At 48.7% G+C, this 20,446-nt stretch overlaps 1 protein-coding gene across 1 annotated transcript in view; it reads right to left on the bottom strand.

The window, feature by feature from the left end:
- The window catches only part of NUAK1 (NUAK family kinase 1), a gene marked incomplete at its 5' end in the record, with an annotated part of 70,497 nt that overhangs the window by 12,684 nt on the left and 37,367 nt on the right, over window positions 1-20,446 (bottom strand). Inside the window, 2 exons of the mRNA XM_080811020.1 lie at window positions 5,924-5,989; window positions 8,471-8,622. Coding sequence (XP_080667146.1) covers window positions 5,924-5,989; window positions 8,471-8,622 — 218 coding nt within the window. The remainder of the gene's footprint in view (window positions 1-5,923; window positions 5,990-8,470; window positions 8,623-20,446) is intronic.

Genomic DNA, 20,446 nt, shown 5'->3' with positions numbered 1-20,446 from the left:
GAATAAACATCAGAGTAAGAAAGATAAAGTAGGAAGTCCCTATTCACACTTCCAAACAATGAGCCTCCCTACAACACGGAAGCACCTTGGAAACGCAGAGCTAAGTGAAGCGAACCAGACGCGGAAGGATAAATATCCACGTCTACGCGGTACCTAAAGGGGGTTTAACATCGGATCTCTGTAAATAATCGCTGTGAGCTCACCGGGTGAAAACGGAAGTATCCGGTTGCTGGTGGGTAAATGCTGGGGGAAAATACTGATGAGGTCGGTAGTAAGTGACAGACTGATGGCCATTTGCAGGGTCTGAGGGGAAGTACAGCGGCCTGGACAGATCAGAAGAACCTGGGGCTAGCCTCCGACTTGGCCCTACTGGGTGATGGGCGGGCCCTGCCACGCCACTGGGTCTCCTCATCTGCAAGGTGGGAATAATCATAGAACCCACCTCAGAAAGCTGTGTGGGGACTGAAAAACAGGCATGAAGAGCCCTTGGAACAGTTCCCATGCCAGCTGGCTCTAGATAACAGCAGTTACGACACTGCTGGTGGTTTGGTCTGCTTAACGATGGTTTGCTAAAAGCCAGTGCCCACCCCAGAGCCCAGAGGAATTATCATCCCCCTTTTCTGGAATAGGCATGCCCAGAGTGAGAGGCAGCACTGCATGGTGGGAGAAGTAAAGGATGCAGGGTTTGAGGGTTCAAATCCCAGCCCTACCTCTTATGAGCACTGAACTCAGGCAGTTAATTGATCCTTCCCTGCTCCACTGAGGTCCGTGGACCTGCAGCTTCAGCACCAGCTGGGAAATGACCCACCCCAAGCCATCTGGGGAAGCTCTTAACTGAGAGCACTCCACGAAGCCGCGTCTCAGAGGACCCTAATGAGCAACCCATCACGACTCATCACACATTCGACTCAGACATCCCTACATGGGTGCTCTGGCCACCACGACTCAGGCAGCCTGGCCATGGGCCACCATCAGCCCTCGGAGAGACCTCCCCAGAAACAGCTGTCTGCAAGCTGCCTGCAGACAAGGTAAGGCAGACTGAAGCAAGGATCGAAAACGTCCCCTCATGTGATGCTCTCTTAGATTTGGGGCAAATCTGGGTGGTAGCAGTAGAGGGTAGAATTTATCAGGTGCCCGGGCCTTAAAGTCGAATGGCCTTAGGTTTGCAGTCAGCCCCATTGTTAATATCTGCTGCAGGAACCTCCCCATCCATAAAATGGGGCATCATCAGACCCACCCTGCTAGAGACATTCTGAGATCCAAATGAGATAAGGCACGTGCAAGGTTTGGCACAGGACTCTGGCTTCTAGCAGAGGCTCAGGAAAGGTTACTTTCCTTTTCCAGCCTCTATGCCCCATTCCTGTGCTTGCTGCTGCTTCCCTGTAGAAGGCTGTCAGCACATTTCTTTCTGTCAAACTCCTACCCAGTCTTCAAAACCAAGTTCAATCACCACTGCCTCAGCAGAGGCTTTTTGGTGCATTTATAGTTAACAAAGGAAGCACTTCCTATTCAACACTGCCAGAACACATGACACAGGGCACTATGAGGTACAGAGCAGGGCCGCTCTGGCCCTGCCAAGAAAGGAGGATCAGGGAAGGCTTCCTGGAAGAAGAGGCACTCAAGCTCAGACTGAAAGGAGCGGGCAGGCAAAGAGCAGTGGGAAGAGCATCCCAAGCGCAGGGATCCAGGTGTGCATAAGCCAGGAAGCCAGAGAGAGCTCACTGGGTTTGAGGAGTGTGAGTCCTACACAAGCTGCTTTCTCCCACCACCTTAGCTAAAACAGCACCTGCCAGCCTCCGCTCTCTGCATGCACTCTCTTCGCCACCAGACGATTACGTTCTATATTTACTGGTTTGCTGCTTGTGTCCCCAACTGGAATTCTAAGTCCATTGGAGGGCAAGTGCCTTCTCTTTCTCATTCACCTCCGTATCCTTCTCCTGGCAGCATGTTACTGCTGGCTGGACAACTGTGAGATTCCAAGCTCAAGAAGGACCCGGCCGTCTGTCTCACTGTTCAATGCCAGCATCCAGCATGGGGCCAGATGCACGGCAGGAACTTAGTGAATATCTCTTGTCGAGTATATCCTGCCCCCGGCAGATAGGCAGTTTGCTGACTGCGTTAAGTGCAGGAATAGAAGAGTGAATGTGGGCATGCGTGGACACACACGTGCACACAAACAGATACATAAATGGATGGATGAACAAACCAACCAATGGGTTAATTAGTACCTGAATGCAGACTTCTCACACACATATAATTAAAGCCCAGGGGCCATATCCCAAGCCGCCCAGTGTGGCCTCCGAGATTTCTAGCCCCTTTTAGCCCAGGCCATTCAAAGCTCCTTTTTTGTGCGCAGCTGTGGCGATTCCATTGTCATTAGAGCAACAGGCCATTTCCCCTCTCTCCCTCTCCTCTGAGCCCTGGGAGCTCACCCAATTCCCAGCCCTCTTTGAGGAGGCGAGCTGACCCCAGTGCTTAGACCTCTTCTTATTGTAAGACATTTTTACAGGACCCTTCTATGGGAATTGCCGGCATTCCATTCTCCCAGAGAGTGGGATGTGAATCTGGCCCATTTTTATTAATTGCAAATTAATGCTATGCTGGGTGTCTATTTTAGTAGACATAGGCTTACTCCACTGAGGCTTTAGCGGGCTTCTCCAGAGGGCGGAATGCAACCCAAAGAAGCACATTGCTCTCATTCCTTCTGCCAACAGACTATGTGAATATTTTTAGAAGCCACACCCTCTCGCGCTGGCCAGATAAATACTTTCCAATGCCAGATGTGCTCTTTGCAAATCAACATCAGGCCGAGAGGAGGGGAGAAATGAGCTACATGGCTCACACCAAACTACCAGGACATGTGACCAGTTTAAACCAGTAACATTTTTACAGGCCTCCCACCCCCAGAGTACAGAAGACGGAACCACTGCTAGAGAGGCAGAGGGGGCTCCAAGAGGGACCTGGCTGCCCATCTCCCGTGGGCTTTCTCTCCCCTCCCCGGCCTGGGGCCAGATGTTGATGCCACGGGTTCTCCTAAACACGGAGGCTGGTGTGTGGCCATGTGTCCACTGTCTTTGCCACCACAGTGCCCTTTCTAAATATGCTCCCAGCAAAAGGCTGAGTCAGGAAGAGCCACGCAGATACAGCCGGAAGGCAAATCAACAGCAGCTGAAACGCATTTTTTAAAAAAATCTTGGAAGTGCGTGTGAGATGATGAAAGAGAATTTGCCCAGAAGTCAAACATGGGAGTTCTCCTCCTGGCTGTCATTCCTTGACGCCAAACCCAAACAACTTAAGGGTACCTACTGTGTGGCAAGCACTGGGCCACACCCCAAGGAAACAGAGACACAGTTAGCCTGCTCTGATTCCCTGCACGTGACCTAGACCTACAGGGCCTTCATCACTCGAACAAGGGGGCTGGAAAATGACCCTCGATGTTCTTGGAGCTCTAGGATTCTCAGGTCCTAGTGGTATCCCTTGAACAGGCAGAAGGAAGAATCCGTGTTGGGGAATAGGGAAGGTTTGGTTTCTGTGTACGTGTGTGTATGTGTGTCTGTGTGTGCGCACACGCGCTCCCAAGAGTTTTACCTTGGGAAATGCCAGAAGGAGATATTCCTAAGGAAAAGACAAGGAGGAAAAAAAATGACCAAAAGTTCAATTTTTATAATGTTCTATATATCTGCTATTTATCTATACGACAGAGAGGGAGCGCAGATGGAAGGATGTGGTCCTGGGAGCTGGGAGGCTCAACGCCACTGCCCCATTGCTCATGCAAATGCTCCCTTCCCCAGGGCTCCTGCCCCATTGTTCCCAGCACAATTGCTTTCAGAATTTTAACTATTCTTCTCCGCCATTGGGAAATTCTATGACTCCATAGGAAGCTATGTGCCTTATCACTTCTGGGACTACATCATGGGACCAAGAGGTCACACTGTCCCACAGAACCCAATCCCCAAGCCAGAGGCTCACATTCCAGGCCTTGTAAAGACTCCATTTCGTTTGGAGAGCTCCAGGGGGCAGGTGGCAGGAAGAATCTGCAGAGAAAGTTACCAGGGTAGATGACACAAAGCCTTAGAAATGTGCCCCTCAGACCAGAATCCAGTTCTCTAGCCGTGGCCTGGCCACCACTCCTGAGGACCCAGGCACCTTCACAGCAGCTGACTCCCCATTCAGTGTCCTCTCTGGTGACCAACTGTTGGCTCAGAGGCCTTGGATACTAAGAGTTGAGTGCTATGTGCTCTGCGTACGAAAATCCCCACATTTGCCCCTGACTCCCCAGGCGCCCCGGGCACAGGACATGGCACACATAACTGCTCAGGAAACTACTCACTGAGAAAATGAATCCCTAGACAACCACCCCCAGAGGCAGGATTGGCATCCCTACCGGATACGCCAGAAAACTGAGGCTTAGGGGAGTCATTGACCCAAAACACTGCCATTAGTCAGGGACAGAGTCGTGATTCAAATCCGAGTGCAGGCTACCCAGCTCCACAGTCACCGCTCTTGATCTTGACTCACTACACAGTGCTCAGCAGTGTACAAAGCTAAACACAGGGTATCTTGTTTAGTCCTGAACACAAGCCTGTCAGCATGACTGCTACCCTCATGTTACGTCGCAGGAACACAATGAAGTGGCTCTCCTGATGGCACAAAGCGAGGAAGCCACACAGGAGGGAATTTTCTGACTGGACAGCTAGGGCTCCTGTGAGAAGAATCCAGAAAGGGAGAAACCTTGCGCTCTCACTTCCTGATCCTAGGAAGAACTGCTTTGACCAACCGTTTCCTCCGTATTCTATGGACTAACACAGAAAGAGGTCAACCTCTGGCAAAAACAAGAGGTCATCCCCGATGTGACTTCGAGGAGCCTCTCAAAGGAAACAATGGTGACTAATGGCGGCCGCCATGATCCGCAAACAGAATCCAAACACGGAGCAAGGAAACAGTCTCCCTGCGATGCACCCCCTCCACTGAGAGCAAGAGCAACCGGGAAAGGGGACAACAGAAGGTCGTTCCCATGCCTTGTCCAGGGACCAGGGATGAGGCACTAACGTCACCAGTGGCCAATTACAAGGATCCCCTGGTGTCAGGAGTACTGAGGCCATTTCATAATGAAACCCATGCGACGAGCTGCGTTTATTTTGAAACTGTATTTGCTTATTTTGCAGCCGTGATCAAAAGGACATTCAGAGTGCCCCGCGGGAGGCGCTTGAACCCTGTGGGCCAGGAGAGTTTGCTTCAACTCCAGCGGCAGCCAGCATAAACACTCTCCGTGGAAGCCAGCCCTGTCACCGGACGGTATGCTCCTTTCCCAGCAGCACACACCACCACAGTCAGCTTCCCAGTTCCTGGGCTGGTTTGAGGGGTGGGAGGGTCCGGAGAGACAAGGAGGAGGCATGGCACCGCAGTGACAGAAGGCTGGCAGGGAGACAGTTCCAACTCTTACATAACCTGGGGCCCTGCTGACAACTCAAGCCCCCGTGAGTCAGACACATGTGGGCTCAAACCCCAACTCCACTTAGGTACCGCTGTGTTACCTCGGGTTGGTTACTTAACCTCTCTGTGCCTCGTTCTCCCTATCTGCAAAATGATGTCAATAACGGCACCCACCTCATAGGGTTGTGAAGATTAAAGGTAAGCGATAGCCAGCAAACATGATAGGAAATACACATGCAATATGTTGTGGTCGTAGGTGTTTTTACGGTGATGACTGCTTCCTGAGGACAGGGATGGTATTTTCATCATCTTTTTTATCCCAGCACAAAGATCGAGGTCTGGCATGTTGCTGGAGATAGATACATGCTGGTCGAATCCGAGGGCTGGGACTGAACTGAGGTGACTCCCCGCACCCGCCTGGTTCCGAGGCTGCAGCCTGAGGCACCTTGAGTCCTCGCCCTGGGAATCAGTCCACAGGCAAGAGCCTTACCTTAATGTTGCAGCTGTCATCCAGCAGGATGTTTTCCAGCTTCAAGTCCCGGTGGACCACGCCGTTCTGCAACGAGAAGACAGGCGCGGACATGAACGGGGTGGCCGGCCCGAGAGACAGAAAGAGGGGGCGGGAGGGTGAGCAAAGGGAGAGGTTTGACAGATTAAAGAAACACGCCAGCCCTGGTGGTCTCTGCCTCCATCCTTCAGGGCTCCCCTCGCTGTCATGACGCTCCCCGCCAGCCAGCGACCAGCGACAGGAGAGCATTAGTCACTTGCTGTGTGGTGAGGGAAAAATGACTGGAATCCATTCTCCCCCAGAGCTTGTAAAACAGCAGGGGGATTCTTCGTCGGAATGTCATTCCACTGTGTAAAAGCAAGAGAGTCGCGGGCGGGGGCGAACAATGTCTGTCTGTGCTGCCCTTCTCAGCGAAGAAGCAGATTTCTCTGCTGGAGACTCAGAATGTGGGGTTCACGGGCCCCGCTTGTCTGCCTGCCTGCCTGCCTGCACTGGACATTTCCTGAACAGTCGGGAGGGATGTTCTGCAAGACCTGCTCTGCTCGGCTAGACTCGAGGGTGAAGGCGGAGGGGCCGAGGAGACCCTAGCCACCGGGCTGACCCAAGCATGGCATTGCCCTGCCATGCAACCTCTCCGTTCTAGCAAACTCTGGCAAGTCTGGAAACGAACCCGCACTGACAGGCAGGCAGCCCCGCTGAGGCTGAAAAGGACTCATTAACCCATAGCCTGCTGGTCTACCCCCACAGTAACAACGGATATGCACAAATCTTCGTAAAACCTAGTGATCTTTCAATGGGATAGGGGAGGGCACGGGCAGAGATGGAACGGAAAGAACCAGCTACTTCGGGCTGGGCGGACCAATAGCAGGGAGTCAGTTCTCCATGTCATTCGGCATAAAGGACATTTGAGATTGAAGCTGCTCTTTCAAGCAAACCAACGGGCTAGAACACTTCTGCCTTTCAATTGAGATTCCTTTAGTTCACGATCGGCCTGTTTATTAGACCTGGTGCTTTCTTGTTTATTTTCCTTTCCATTTGACAGTCCCTACTATCTCCAAAAGCACCGGCTGAAGAGATGAAAGCTGTATTTCTACTCCTTTCTCCAACACAAACCTTCCTGGATGTGTTTTGACCTCAGAGAGGCACAAACCAAGGCTCCTGGGGAAAGGCTACAGAATCTAAAGTCCCCGATTTGTTTCTAGTTTTAAAGACTGGGAGCAGTTTGGGTTTATATTATTGCGTTCCTACTTTTCAGAGTAAGAGGGAATGAGCCTGATAAAGCCCCATTCATACAAAATCCCAAGTATTCACCCACCTTGGATAATGGAAATCTGACCTGTAGAGCTTTATGCTGATGCGTGCCTGAGGATAATGTACAAAACCCCGCATGATCTGAGTCATCAGTGCCTTTTGAGTCGGCAAAGAGAAGCCCGACAGGGTTCACATGGGTTAAGGGTTTTAGATTTGAGTAGTATCTTCTAATTACGTATGGAACTGCTCTCGATTAACCGGGATATTTAACAAACCGGAAGGCCCCGCGTTGCAAGCATTTGAACGAAGAAGCTGACTCTATTTTGGATGCCATGTTGGATTCAAGTCATTATTGTCCTCAAAGTAAAAGACTGTTCCAGGTGTGACTGTTCTGGTGGAAAGTACGAGTACGATGGGAATCATGACTAACATGATGAACAATGACGATGGCTGATACACGTCTTGGAATTAGCTGCGTACTTCATTTGCCTCTCCAGAGACAAATGGTAAGCTAACCTGGCTTTATTATGTGTGTGTAGATAAAATGTGTGTGTAGGTACGTAACCCACGTGGAAATGACCTATGCAAGGAAAGATACCAAGAGCACAGGAAGGTTCACCGCCAGTGACTTCACTTCTGGAATTTCCCTCAGGTGAATCACTCAAATGAGAGGAAAAGGTTAATATACAAAGAAATTGGAACCAGCCTTAAATGTCCAACAATGACAATAATTGCAGAGAATTTTTAGTAACAGAGGAACGTGTTCAGATTAAAATACTAAGTGACAAGGCAAGACACAAATGTAAAAATATACACACTGCGGTACTCTGGGTCCTGAAATGGAGGAAGGTCATTGGCAGAGAAACTGGGGAAAATCTAAAAAAAATCTGGAGTTTTGTTAATAACACCACCCGAATGTTGGTGTCTCGGTTTCAACAAATGTATTATAGTAAAATAAGCTGTTCCCATTAGGATAAAGCAAGTGGGCATACGGGAACACTCTTGAACCAGCTTGAAAACTTTACTGTACACCTGAAATTATTCAAAATAAGAAGTTCAAATAAAAAAACGTGTTAGGAGTTGGAGATGGGAAAGAAACGAACAAAAATGTCCATCATGGGTTATGCCGGGGTTCCAGAATTACGTGTGATGGTGATTTTCTTCTATTTCATAAATTCTCCATGCAGACAACAATGGGTATCACCTGTATACTGTGAAAACAATCACATGACCATCAAAACCATCAGTGACCAAAGCTGTGGCGGGGCTCGGCCATACCTTGTGACAATAGTGCACAGCGGAGACGATCTGCCGGAAGAAGTGTCTGGTCTCCCTCTCACTGAGGCGTCTCCGCTCGCTGATGTAATCGTACAGCTCCCCCTTGCTTGCGTACTCCATGATGATCACAATCTTATCTTTGTTCTCAAACACTGTGGGGGGGACAGCAACACACAAAACTCTGTTTATCCAACAAGCCCGCTTATGGCTCCAGAGGGTGCAAGGGGGGACAACGGAGATGTCACTGAGCAGGGACCAAGGGTGACCGGTCAGGACACAAGTCAGGCCATTCCACGTCACGAGAAGCTGGGCGAGTGTTCCAGCCAGGTGGACAATGACATCACCGCTCTTGTTACCGGACACACCTGGGCAACCTTAAGGGGAAGGTGCCTGCCTCTCATTCCTGAGGGCCCCACACCCTTCACCAAGACCATTCTCCTGCGCCCCGCCTCCAAGAACAGCCCCCTGTCGACAGGACAATGGATAACACCTACCTTCTATGAACCGTTCGATAGGGACCAGCAACCCAGACCTCACAAGCTACTCTGAACCCAAAATGGGTAGCTGGACTTGTCACCTCTTTGCTCAAATCTTTCTAGACTTTCCATCTCACTCAGAATAGAACCCAAAGTTCCAAACGTGGCCCCGCAGGTCCTGTTTGAGCCCGTGGATCCATCCCAGCCCTATTCTCTGTGTTCTGTGTATTTATTTAGTCTGTCTCCCCACTAGAGTGTACATGAGTGTTGCTCTGCTTCATTCACAGATGTCTCCCCAGCACTCAGAAGGCTGACAGAGGGGTTCCATTCACAATTATCAAATGAGTGAACTCAAAACTCCCTAAGTGCATTCTGAACAATTCAGGAAAGAATTACCTTGCCCTTACTATGCGCCAAGCTCCTGCAGGGTTTTGAGTACCTGACATGTACTGACTCATTTAGATCTTGCAACAAACTTTCAGGGAAATACCACTAATTTTACCACTAAAAACAATGGGGACACTGAGACCTGAAGAAATTAAGAGATTTACGCAGTTTGGCTGAGCCCGCCAGACTGGACAGGGCTCATCTCTGGCTTCCGGCATGGACAGAGACCCACGATGCCACAGCCTGGTGGCATGTCAGGACATTGCAATCACCCCAAGCTGGGTTCCCTGCCTCAGTCCCTTCCCACCCAACCCCCACACCACCATGGAAATTGTTTTCCCAAATGCTTGTAAATGCGCACGCGCACACACACACGCATACACACTGCTGTTTCCCACCTCCTTCCCTCTGCCTCTACTACCTGCCTTACCTGTGGGGGAAACTCCAGCCCATCTGTCAAGATTGAACTCAAATATGGGTTCTATTTGCCACCCTCTCTGTGCTACCCCATACTTGTATGATAGCACTTTCAAATTACATGGATTTATTTGCTGGTTTACATATCCCTTTCTTCTGCCTGGACTGTGAGTCTGGAAATTTAGGTATAAAAAGTTTACTTTTATTTTTTTTTTTTTTTTTTTTTTTTTTTTTTAAGATTTTATTTATTTATTTGACAGAGAGAGATCAGAAGTAGGCAGAGAGGCAGAGAGAGAGAGAGAGGAGGAAGCAGGCTCCCTGCCGAGCAGAGAGCCCGATGCGGGACTCGATCCCAGGATCCTGAGATCATGACCTGAGCCGAAGGCAGAGGCTCAACCCACTGAGCCACCCAGGCGCCCTAAAAAGTTTACTTTTAGAATCAGACCCTCCTAAGTGGGATTCCTGGATCTGCCTCTTACTTGCTGTGTGACTCTGGGGGAGTGGCTTGCCCTCTCTGTGCCTCAGTTTCGGCAACTATAAAATGTAAATAATACTGCTTCTTATACTTCTACTACTCGGTACTTCTTAGAACTGTTGGGAGTGTTTATTGATATTGGGTATGTTAAATGCTTAGAACAAGGCCTACACTTACAGCATGCACGCAGTGACATGAGCTATTATTGTTACTATTGATATTATTGGACCCCAGGGCCGTAGCACTGAGCCAGACTCCTAGACACACTCAATGAGAATGGAATTGAACTGGAACATGCCCCAGGCCTGGGTCCTCTGTCCTCCCACACCTTGTCACTGGCTGTTAGAAGCGCAAGGCCCTCCAGTTCCTTCTTGGCTCCTTCAAGTCCAGCCAAACCTCTCTGATAAAAGGAAGGGGGAAAGGAGGAGAGCAGGGAGGAGGAGGAAAGAGAACAGCCAGATAAAATTGGCTGCTCCTGCGTCTGCTGGCCTCGGTGTACCCTGAAGCCTTGGCTCCTGCCAGGGATTTCAGCCTGTTGTGCCCTTTTCATTAACAATAAACTTTGGAACCTAGGAAAGCTGCCTCGGACGCGTGGCTCAGGCTCCGAAAATGATGGAATGATAGGCCGGGAGAGGGCAGCGGGCTTTCTAATTTTTAAAAGCGGGGGAGGAAGAAAGAAGGAGAGTACTTTGACAGGGAAATAAGCGAAGAGGCTCATACCCCTAAGAAGTCTGATCCATCCCTAAAGGAGGCCAAAGTCACAGGTCCCTTCAGTGACTATCAGAAAGAATGGCTCGCTGGTCTCATGCAGACAAAAGGACTGTTTCGGTGATGGGATTCCTCCCTTTCCAACTGGCCAGCGTGGTATCACACAGAGACAAGCAGCATTCATCTCAACATCAGATATTTGACTCCGCGAGGAGTCTCCATCAGTGAGTCCTGCTACACCACCTCTAAAACGCAGCCTGATTCTCCTGGCTGACGTCCTGTCCCTGCACTCCGCTTGCTCTGAATCTCCATCCTGGCTGCTTTCCTGCCTTTCTCTCCTGCCCCTCAGCTGACTTTCTGTATTTAGAAGGGGCTGGGGAACAGCTCCACATGCACATGCCATACAGCACGGGTCCCGTAAGATATTCTGCAGGAAAAAAGTGTCCTGTGATCAGGCATCAGCAAATTTTTTTTTTTTTGGAAAATGCTAATAACTGATTGCCCTTGGAGGGTCTGGCTTCTTTGACGCTGAATTTTGCCAGTTGATTTGACCATTTCAACCTCCCTCCTGCTATCAGAAGGAACAACCAGGAAGCTGGACTGGTAAACAAGGGTGAATGAGACGAGAGGCAGGCCTCGGGGGCAGCCAGGTGAGGGAGCTGTCCCAGTGGCCACATGGGGCTCTGAGACCCCACCTCCACCCCTCCCACAGCCAAGCCTCAAGGTCAAGACCCTCACTGAAACCCTTGATTAACTAAAGGCAAATAGCAGTTCTAGACGTGGTACACCAGTGATCCATCAAGGAGACCCCATGGTGTTAGGTATGAAGCTTCGAGTCCTTTCTGATAACAGCGGCCCTTACTGAAGGCCTACTGTGCACAGGCACTGAGCTAATAAGCACTTTGCTTGAATTACATCTTACGGCTTCGGTCCTGTGAGTATCCTTGTTGTGCCCATGAGAAATTCTAAGTACAGCCAGGTTAGTGACTACCATGGCCAGAGAGCGAGTCTGAGGCAAAGGCAGACCTAAGCCTGCAGTCGGACCACACGTGCCACGCTCCTAGCCACTACGCCATTTTACACATACCTGACACCCACCCCCCCAGAACCTCGGTCTCCTCATCAGTCAGATGCAGGGCACTTGGGAAGCTCCCAGGACCCGCTCCTTTGGCAGGGTACCTCGGCCAATGCTCAATCATGGGAAGCTATCCTCAGAACTAGCCATCTGCCTCTTAGCCAGCTCCTGCAAAACAAAACCCTAAGACTTTTCTCTCGGGGCTGCCATCCCTCTTTAAAACGTGTTGTGGCTGGAACACCTGGGTGGCTCAGTCGGCGGAGTGTCTGACTCTTGGTTTCAGCTCGGGGGGTGATCTCAGGGTCGTAGGATCGAGCCTAGCTCTGAGCTCAGCATGAAATCTGCTCGGGTTTCTCTCTCTCCCTCTGCCCCTCCTCTCTGCCTGACATGAGCACACACTCTCTCTCAAATAAATAAATAAATCTAAAAAAAAAAAAAAAAGCCTACTTCTGAGAAACACTTGTACATTTAAAAAAATAAAAATAAATTTTTCAAAAATGTGGTGTGGCTGCCACAGAATCACAAAATTTTCGATCAGGAAGGGCTTTAGAGATCAACTATTATTTTTCCAGAATAGCCCAGGATTTCTAATGTATAAGAGCAAGGCCTTGGGAATTTGTCCTGAAGAATGACCAGCTTCCGCGCTCTTGGCCCAAGGCTCCTTGCCCACGTTAGGGTCACTATCAGGGAGGTGATAGGAACCCTCCTGGCCATTCTTCTGGCAAAAAGGGCCGCTTCCCTTGGGCACTTTTACAACTGGTTATTTATAAGCCCAGAAATCTTGTCTGTGTTTATGTTATTAGTCACTAAGCAAAAGCTTATTTTCCACCAGTTGGGAAGGGTTTCCTTTCTGAAAAATGAAAGCCTGTGTCTCTTGGCCAGACAGTTTTACCCAGAAGCCCGGTGGCTCCAGAACGGTAAGGAAAACTATGGCCCTTGACATGCCAGGCCCTACCAGGAAAATCAAAACGCTGAAGAGAAACTTAGCTCAGCGTGAGTGAGCCCACAGCACGGGGGCCATGTCCATGTGTGGCAGATCCAGGCTTTAGTTCTAACAATACACTCGTATAAAGAATTCGCTGTGGGCCTGGCACTGGGGCTACTGAGAGAAGACTTTACTAGGGGAAGAGAGGGAAAGGCAGGCCCGGCAGAGGCAGCAGCAGGAACAAGGGTCGAAGCAGGAGCAGAACCACCAGGGGATGGCAGGGGCTGGGGACTAAGGGACAAGAAAGGAGAGGCAAGCTATGAATGAGCCACTGAGGCCTTGAACGCCCACAAGGAGCTCTATGGGGGGGAGTCAGATGGGCCCAAGAACAACAAACAGATGGAATAAAGGACAGGGCAAGCACTCAGCATCCTGGGCTATGAAACGGCCCAGAGCACCCTTCTTCCCAAGAGACTTCCATGCTGGACAGTGATCTCTCCTTCCTCAGAAGGCTTATTACTGGGAACAATAGGTAACACGTATTGAACAACTCCTCAATGCCTTGGATTGTCACATTTAATCCCAACAATCCTAGGAGGTAGGTATTAACATTATCCCTACTTTGTAAATAGGGAATGGCACTTAGACGGGGAAACAGTATCAGCACCCAGCAAGGCCTACCTTCCCTGTGTCCTTTTGCTGTCACTAACCATCTTCCCAAGCACATCTATAAGCCAATACCATGAATAGGATGATTATAAGTCAGTTCCATAGATAAATTCTACCAATTGTCTACACATGGAATCATGCTGAATATATTCCTTTGTGTCTGGCTTCATTGGCTCAACAGTGTAAGAATAATCCATGTTTGTTCCATGTAATGGACGACTGTTCACTCTGCTATAGAGTAATCCATTTTATGAATGTACCGAGGCTGTATCCATTCTACTGTTGATGGATATTTGGGTTGTTTCCAGGTGAGGGTCATTATGAAGAGTGCTGCTGTAAACTTTCTTTTGAAGCTCATCTGTACATATTTCTGTTGGGCAGATAACCAGGAAGGATTTGATCCCAAATGTATGGGACTCAAAAGCTTCTGTTCTTCCCACGACTCCCCATCACCTGCCTCCATCATCCATTTACTTTCCTTGCATAATATTCAATAGTCTCCTTCGTTAAAGACACCAGTATCACTGGTTTTTTTTTTTTTGAAAATGCTTTTTTTTTTTTTTAATCAATCTGAAGCATTTGTTAAAGGGGATAAGAATGCAACATGAGGCAAAGTCTTTGCCCTGGAGGGGCTGCAGTGCAGCTGGATAGCACAGTAGTGTTCATAAAATAAACCAAGTGCTAACCTGTATGATACAGATTTTAAGGACCAAATGATCAGAGAGAAAAATCAGTGAGATAATGCACATGGCCTGAGAAAGTTCCTAGAGAAACAAGCATGCAAGCGAACCACCCAAAATGCCTCGGGTTTTGCTAGCCTAGGATGGTTTTACCATTGTTTCCGCATAGACCGATGTCCAGGTTCTGTCTGCTCTCTTCCACTGTCCCACAGAAAGGCCTTCTTCCCAGACACCAAGTTGAATGATTTCTCTTGCTTTCTGTTTATTTTCCATTTCAAGGGAGAGTGGGGATTGGTTCCTATAGCAACAGCTACTTCTCCAAATTAATTCTGAATTTCATCAGATGTTCAGTTTGACGGTCCGGCTCTGCCTTCTGATTGTCTAGCTTTCCCAACCATGCTAATTACCCAACTCCTAACAACTCCCTCCTGTTGCCCCTGGGGTGAATAACACAATTTGTATGACTTGAGCAAATGAGGATTACAAAACAATGCTCTGGCCCAGGAGAAATGCTGACGAGTGAGGAGATCTTGGGATTTTAACTGTCCGTCAGCCATTCTAGAACCAAAGACGCAAGGCCATTTGGACAAAAATGGGCTTTAGGAAGGGAGAGGATGGAAATCCCTTTACAGAATGCTGCATGGACAGCAGGTTACAAAAAAAAAAGGAGGTTGTCTTTGCTTTACATGTAACCTCAGAAGAGGAAGATTCATTTGTTGGTTTTAAGCAAAAAGGCCAACAGCCTAGAGTGGACCAGTCAAGATTCTCCTCATGCCTTTGCTTTCAATCAACCCCATATCTTAAGTTAGTTCATTCTTTCCATGGGGTTGCCTCCCCACATGACAGCATTTTTACTGCTTTCCTGACACCTCAGACAGATGGACCATTCCACTCCTCCGGGGTGCGCTTTTCTAGAGGTCATACGATCCTCATGGAAAGTAGCTTATTTTTCATTTCAGAAATGAGTGTTCTTTCCTTTGCAAGAACTGTCTGCAACCTAATTAGGTCCTTTAGTCAATGCAAGATCGATTCTTCAAGAATTTCCTCCCCAGAACTAAATTTCAAGCACCTCATAGGCTCAGGGCTTCACAAAATGGTCTTCTGATCCCCTAAGTCTAAAAGCCCATGGCAGTGAGAGTGACAAAATTATACTGGGCTGGCAGCTCTCCCACTGACAATGAGTTGGTCCAAGTTGAATCAATGTGTTTCCTGGTCAGGACAATGAAAGGCTCTTTGGTTCACTAATTGTCTTTTCTTAAACCAAAACTCTCTCTGGATGTTGGTTGGCATGTGCAAGGAGAACCATAGCCAACAAGGCCACCCACTACCAGCAGTGGACTCCACAGAAGGCAGAAAAAATAGTAAGAAAGTATATAAGAAGAGGGGATGCAGATGTCTTGCCAAGAAGAACCATTCATTCCTGCTAAGACCAACAGTGCTATCCGGGGGTCCAATAACAAATCCTAGGAGGGCAGGGAATGTGGCCAGGATAAAGGAAGGAGCTACATGGGAGAGAGAATCAATGGCACCATGTTCGTCGAGCCATTGGATTCCACCCTCCTTCCACAACCATCCTGGGGATATTTCCATGGGAACAAGCAGGACTGTGAGGTGATGGTCCATCGACCATCACCACACACTCACCAGCCATACCCCACGGTCTCCCCAATCATTTGCTCTGTCTGGCCTTTTGTCTCACACACACACTGACACCATGGGAATCTGAGAGCCCTACAATTGGTCAGAACACCTCAGAACCACCCCAGGCTGACGCTAACCCTCTTGTACTTGACGCAGTGAACTCTGAGAAAAAAAAGGCTTCTCCAATTCAGCCAATGAATGTGGTAAAAACCCATCACCTGTGAAGACAGCCCTACTGTTGCCCTCCCCACCCAAGGCTTTGCTCCAGGGGCTCATCCCACCCTTACCAGCAGCCAAGGTGGGAAAGTCAGCCCTGTGCTTATCACACCTCTGCTTCTCACCATTGCTTGCCCCACTATGGATGGCTCAGGACTCCCCTATGAACTCTAAATTCAGGCCCACCTCATCGTGCAACACAGTGTTGGCGTGAAGAGCCTGACTTCCCGGAGCCAGGTTACCTGGGTTCAAATCCAGGCTCTGCCACATACCAACTGAGTGACCTTGGCAAGTTACCGAAACTTTCTGAGCCTCAGTTTCTTCATCTGTTAAGGTGAAGACCACCGATTGTCATTGTGAAGGTTATCACAGCACGCATCTGTGGGTTAGCCTGTTATTAGTAGGCAGTAAGCCTTAGTCATGCCTGAATCAAATCCAGGATTATTAAGGACAGGTATTAGCAAAATCTGCACCTGAGATCACATGTGTGCCCTTGAAGGATGACAGGGAAGTGGGAGAACAGAGAAAAGGCAGACTAAGTCTTGGGGATGTCAAGGGACTTGCAGCCAAGCCTGAGGTGGAGGCAAGCTTAACTCTCCTAATGAGGGTCCACTCTTTAGATCCCAGTGGAGTTCCAAAGCATGGATCCCAGCCTCAGAGCCATCCCTGCCAGAAGAACCCGCTGTCAGAAATCATCAGGGGAGCGTCCTCCATGCATGCTGTTGACCACTGAGGCAAATTAACAGAGCCATCACACTCAAGTTCAAAACGATCCTAAATTACACAACACGGTTCCATTTTTTTTTTTCCTTAAAAAATTAACTTCAAGGGGCACCTGGGTGGCTCAGTGGGTTAAGCCTCTGCCTTTGCCTCAGGTCATGATCCCCGGCTCCTGGGATCAAGCCCCACATGGGGTGCTCTGCTCAGCAGGGAGCTCTGCTCAGCAGGGAGTCTGCTTCCCCCCATCCCCACCCCACCCCCCACCACCGCTCTGCCTGTCTCTCTGCCTACTTGTGATTTCTCTCTCCGTCAAAAAATAAATAAAATCTTTTAAAAAAAAATTAAGTTCAAGTACAAGTGGTATTATTTGAGGCACTAGAAAATGTTGAATTCCAGGAAGCCCAAGAGGGCGAGGCGAGACAGCCAGGGAGCAGCATGAGTTTTCAGTTGTTTCATTTCTAATCTCCAGCCTCTAGAAAAATGACTTGGGTGTAATCAAATGAAAACAATGAAAATAATACACTTGAAGGTCAAACAGCTAACTTAATAGGAAACTCATTAGAAACGTGGCTGGACAGATTCACAGCTGAAGAGCTCGCGCATGTGACTGAAAGTGAAGGGAGCTCTGGTGCTGTGTTATGAACCAGGGCGAGTCCTTCCTCTTGGATGGAGCCTGCAGAGACTTCATGTGGAACTTGTGGGTCTGGCAGCAAGGGGAGTGTGTTAAAATGCTCAGCGATTCGCCATGGGTTCAAAAGAGTAAACACAAGCATAATACACCCCTTTGCCAAGTTCAACAAACTGTTTCATGGGGCTCTAAGTCCCTGATGAGGGCAGCAACCAAATGGCCAAGTAAGTAAACCCAAGCCCAAAGGTATCACTCCCTGCTCACTGGTGATCACTGCCAGACACACGTTCTTCTCTGGAATTCTCTGATGACAAATGATCAGACCAAGACAAGTTTCAAGAGCAGGGCTCATTTCCTCCTGGTTGCAGGATTAAGTCCATATTTCTCAGTCTGGCCAATTAAATCTAAATCCCCAGGGGTAAGGCTCGGGTCTCAGCATTTTTTACAGACATCCCATGAGATTTTAATGTGTATCCAGCACTTGGAATCACTGGTGTATGCAATCTGGCCATGACCTTCTCTTCTAACACCTCCCAAAGAAGGTGATACTCCAGTCATTAAGGACCTCTCAGAGCCCTAAACATCACAGCAGGACAATATTACTTATTGAGCATCTGTACCTGCCACTGCACTTAGTGATTTTATCCCTTATCTGATTTAATCCTCACAACCTTATCTAGAAAGTAGTGAGCTACTGGCCCCCATTTTATAGGTAAGAGAACTGACCCTCAGACAGGTTAAGTCACTAGCCCAAGGTCACATAATTGCCACCGGAAGAGCAGTTGGCTCACCCGAACCAAAGCCTGCTTGGGACAATAAAACATAGACTCGTCCCACTAGAACAGTACCTGGGACATAAGTACTCAGTACATTTTTGTAAGAGCAACGAGTGGTCACGTGAATGAATGAGAACACTGGGTAGAATTAACCAACAGCCCTTGTCAGATCAATTCAGCCACCCCCTGCCCTTGAAAGGGCCTCGATCAGGATCTGCTTGCTGGCTGAGAAGGCTGGCTTAGGGCACTTGAACCTGAGAAGAAAAACGTGAACTGCTTCGACTATAGGTATTTCCATAAATAACTGATGCTAGAAATGAGCCCTGCCTCGGTTTCTGCATCATGGAGCAGCTGTTTCTCTAACACTGTGGTTCTCAAACTTGAGAGTACATTAGAGTCCCCTGGAGGGCTGGTTGTCACACACACGTGGAGCTAGGGTGGGCCCAAGCAACACGGATGCTGTGCAGGGTCCCTCTGAGGACCGGGGCCCACATGCCTTGCTGGGCCGTTGATGAGGGTCTGGCCATTCTCAAGGGGTTCCTTTACAGGGGCAGCCACACTTTGTGAGTCTGGGACCTCTGCTACATCCTGTGGACGTGTCTTGTAGCAGCCCCACTGCCCCTGGCCAGAAGTTGAGGGGGAGGAGAAGGCAGGAGGTGGAATGCCCCATCATCCAAGCCTACGGCTCACCCTACAGCCTCTGGGCTCTCACACAGACCCCGTCTCTTGGTTTCTCCTCTGCATCTTTGCCTGGATTGTTAGAGCAGTGATTTTCACCACCAGGCAAGAACCATATGCCCTTCCAGAAAAATCTGTCAAATTCTCAGGAGGCACAGGTAGCTTAAAAAGGCATTTGTAAAGTATACTTCTAGGAAGACAGAAGGACCTTTTCACTGATAAAACACACATGCACACACACACACCCCTCATCCAAAGTGTCTTTATGGCAGGAATTCAGAGAATTTTCTAGAATATAAACTCCTTTACGTCTTCTCCTAGACAACAGGTTTGAAGCTCAAAAGACACACAGGCTTATCAAGGGAGGTATGTTTGTTTGTTTCATTTGGCTTTTTTAAGTTTCAGAAACTCTTCCAAAGGTGGGAGATCACAGCTGAGGCAATGTCCAACAGGATTCCCATTTCGTTCCAGAAAGCCAGGATCAGCCTTCCCTAAGACAGGGGATGCAATGAAAGCATGAAAGGGTTGGCCCATTCTAGCATATCGTAATGCAAAGGGTCCATGAAGCTATGTAATCTCGCAGGGCCAGGAAGAGAGATTTCCAGGAACAAAAACCAAGGGTATACAAGGGAAGGCACCAGCAGAATCTCCCCCACTCATTCCCGTGCCTTTTCATTCCCCTCCCCCCTCCCCAGCGGGACTGTTACCAGATGGGGTGCTAAGTTTCCCCAAAGTGTTGTGTGGCAAGACAGTTCATTCTCGAGATTTTGCAGACTGGGTCTCCTAGGCTTTCAAAGGGGAAGCCAGGGCAGGACAACGTGCCTTTGATGTTTACACTCAGGTCCTGAAATCAGAACCTCAGGCAAAAACCGTTTTTATCTCTTCCATCCTAGAGAGCCAAGTTGAAAGCTCTGGCGGGCACTTCCTTTTCAGCTGTTCTTTCCATATTGTCAATTCCCACCCTGCTGAGAGAATGGAATTCCTTTGACTGGAAACAGGGGTCCATCTCAGAGATGGTGCCAGAGATTTTTTTCTTCCTTTTCTCTCTCCTTTACATTATTACCCTCAGTATCACACACTGGAAGGTGTACTTCTATCCTCTTTTATTTACTTAGCATTAGAAACCAGTTATGGTTTGTGTTTACACGGAGTCGACAAATTTGAGGGTTAATCACCTTCACCCACAGGTCAATAGGAGAGTAACCCCAGGGTCTCGTTCGAGAAAGAAACATTTGAAAGGAATTATTTTTAAGATTTGGTGAATAGCAGCATTAACTCGGTAAAGTTGCAGATTTCGTGAGCCTGTGGGATTTGTGAACAATGTTCAAATAACTTACATTTAAATGGACTGCAGTTTAGAAAACACCTGATCTTTGAGTCGACTGGATTTGGGCCCCAAGCTTCTTCCTGAGATGTAGGCGAAATATTTTCTAAAATACCCACGAAGCTGGCATTTAATGTCGTCACGTATTTTGGACAACAACCTCCGTGAACGCCAAGAATTC

The sequence above is a fragment of the Martes martes genome, assembly GCF_963455335.1.
Source record: "Martes martes genome assembly, chromosome: 8".
In the NCBI taxonomy this organism is placed as follows: Eukaryota; Metazoa; Chordata; class Mammalia; order Carnivora; family Mustelidae; genus Martes; species Martes martes.
This window is presented reverse-complemented; position numbering and strand designations above follow the sequence as displayed.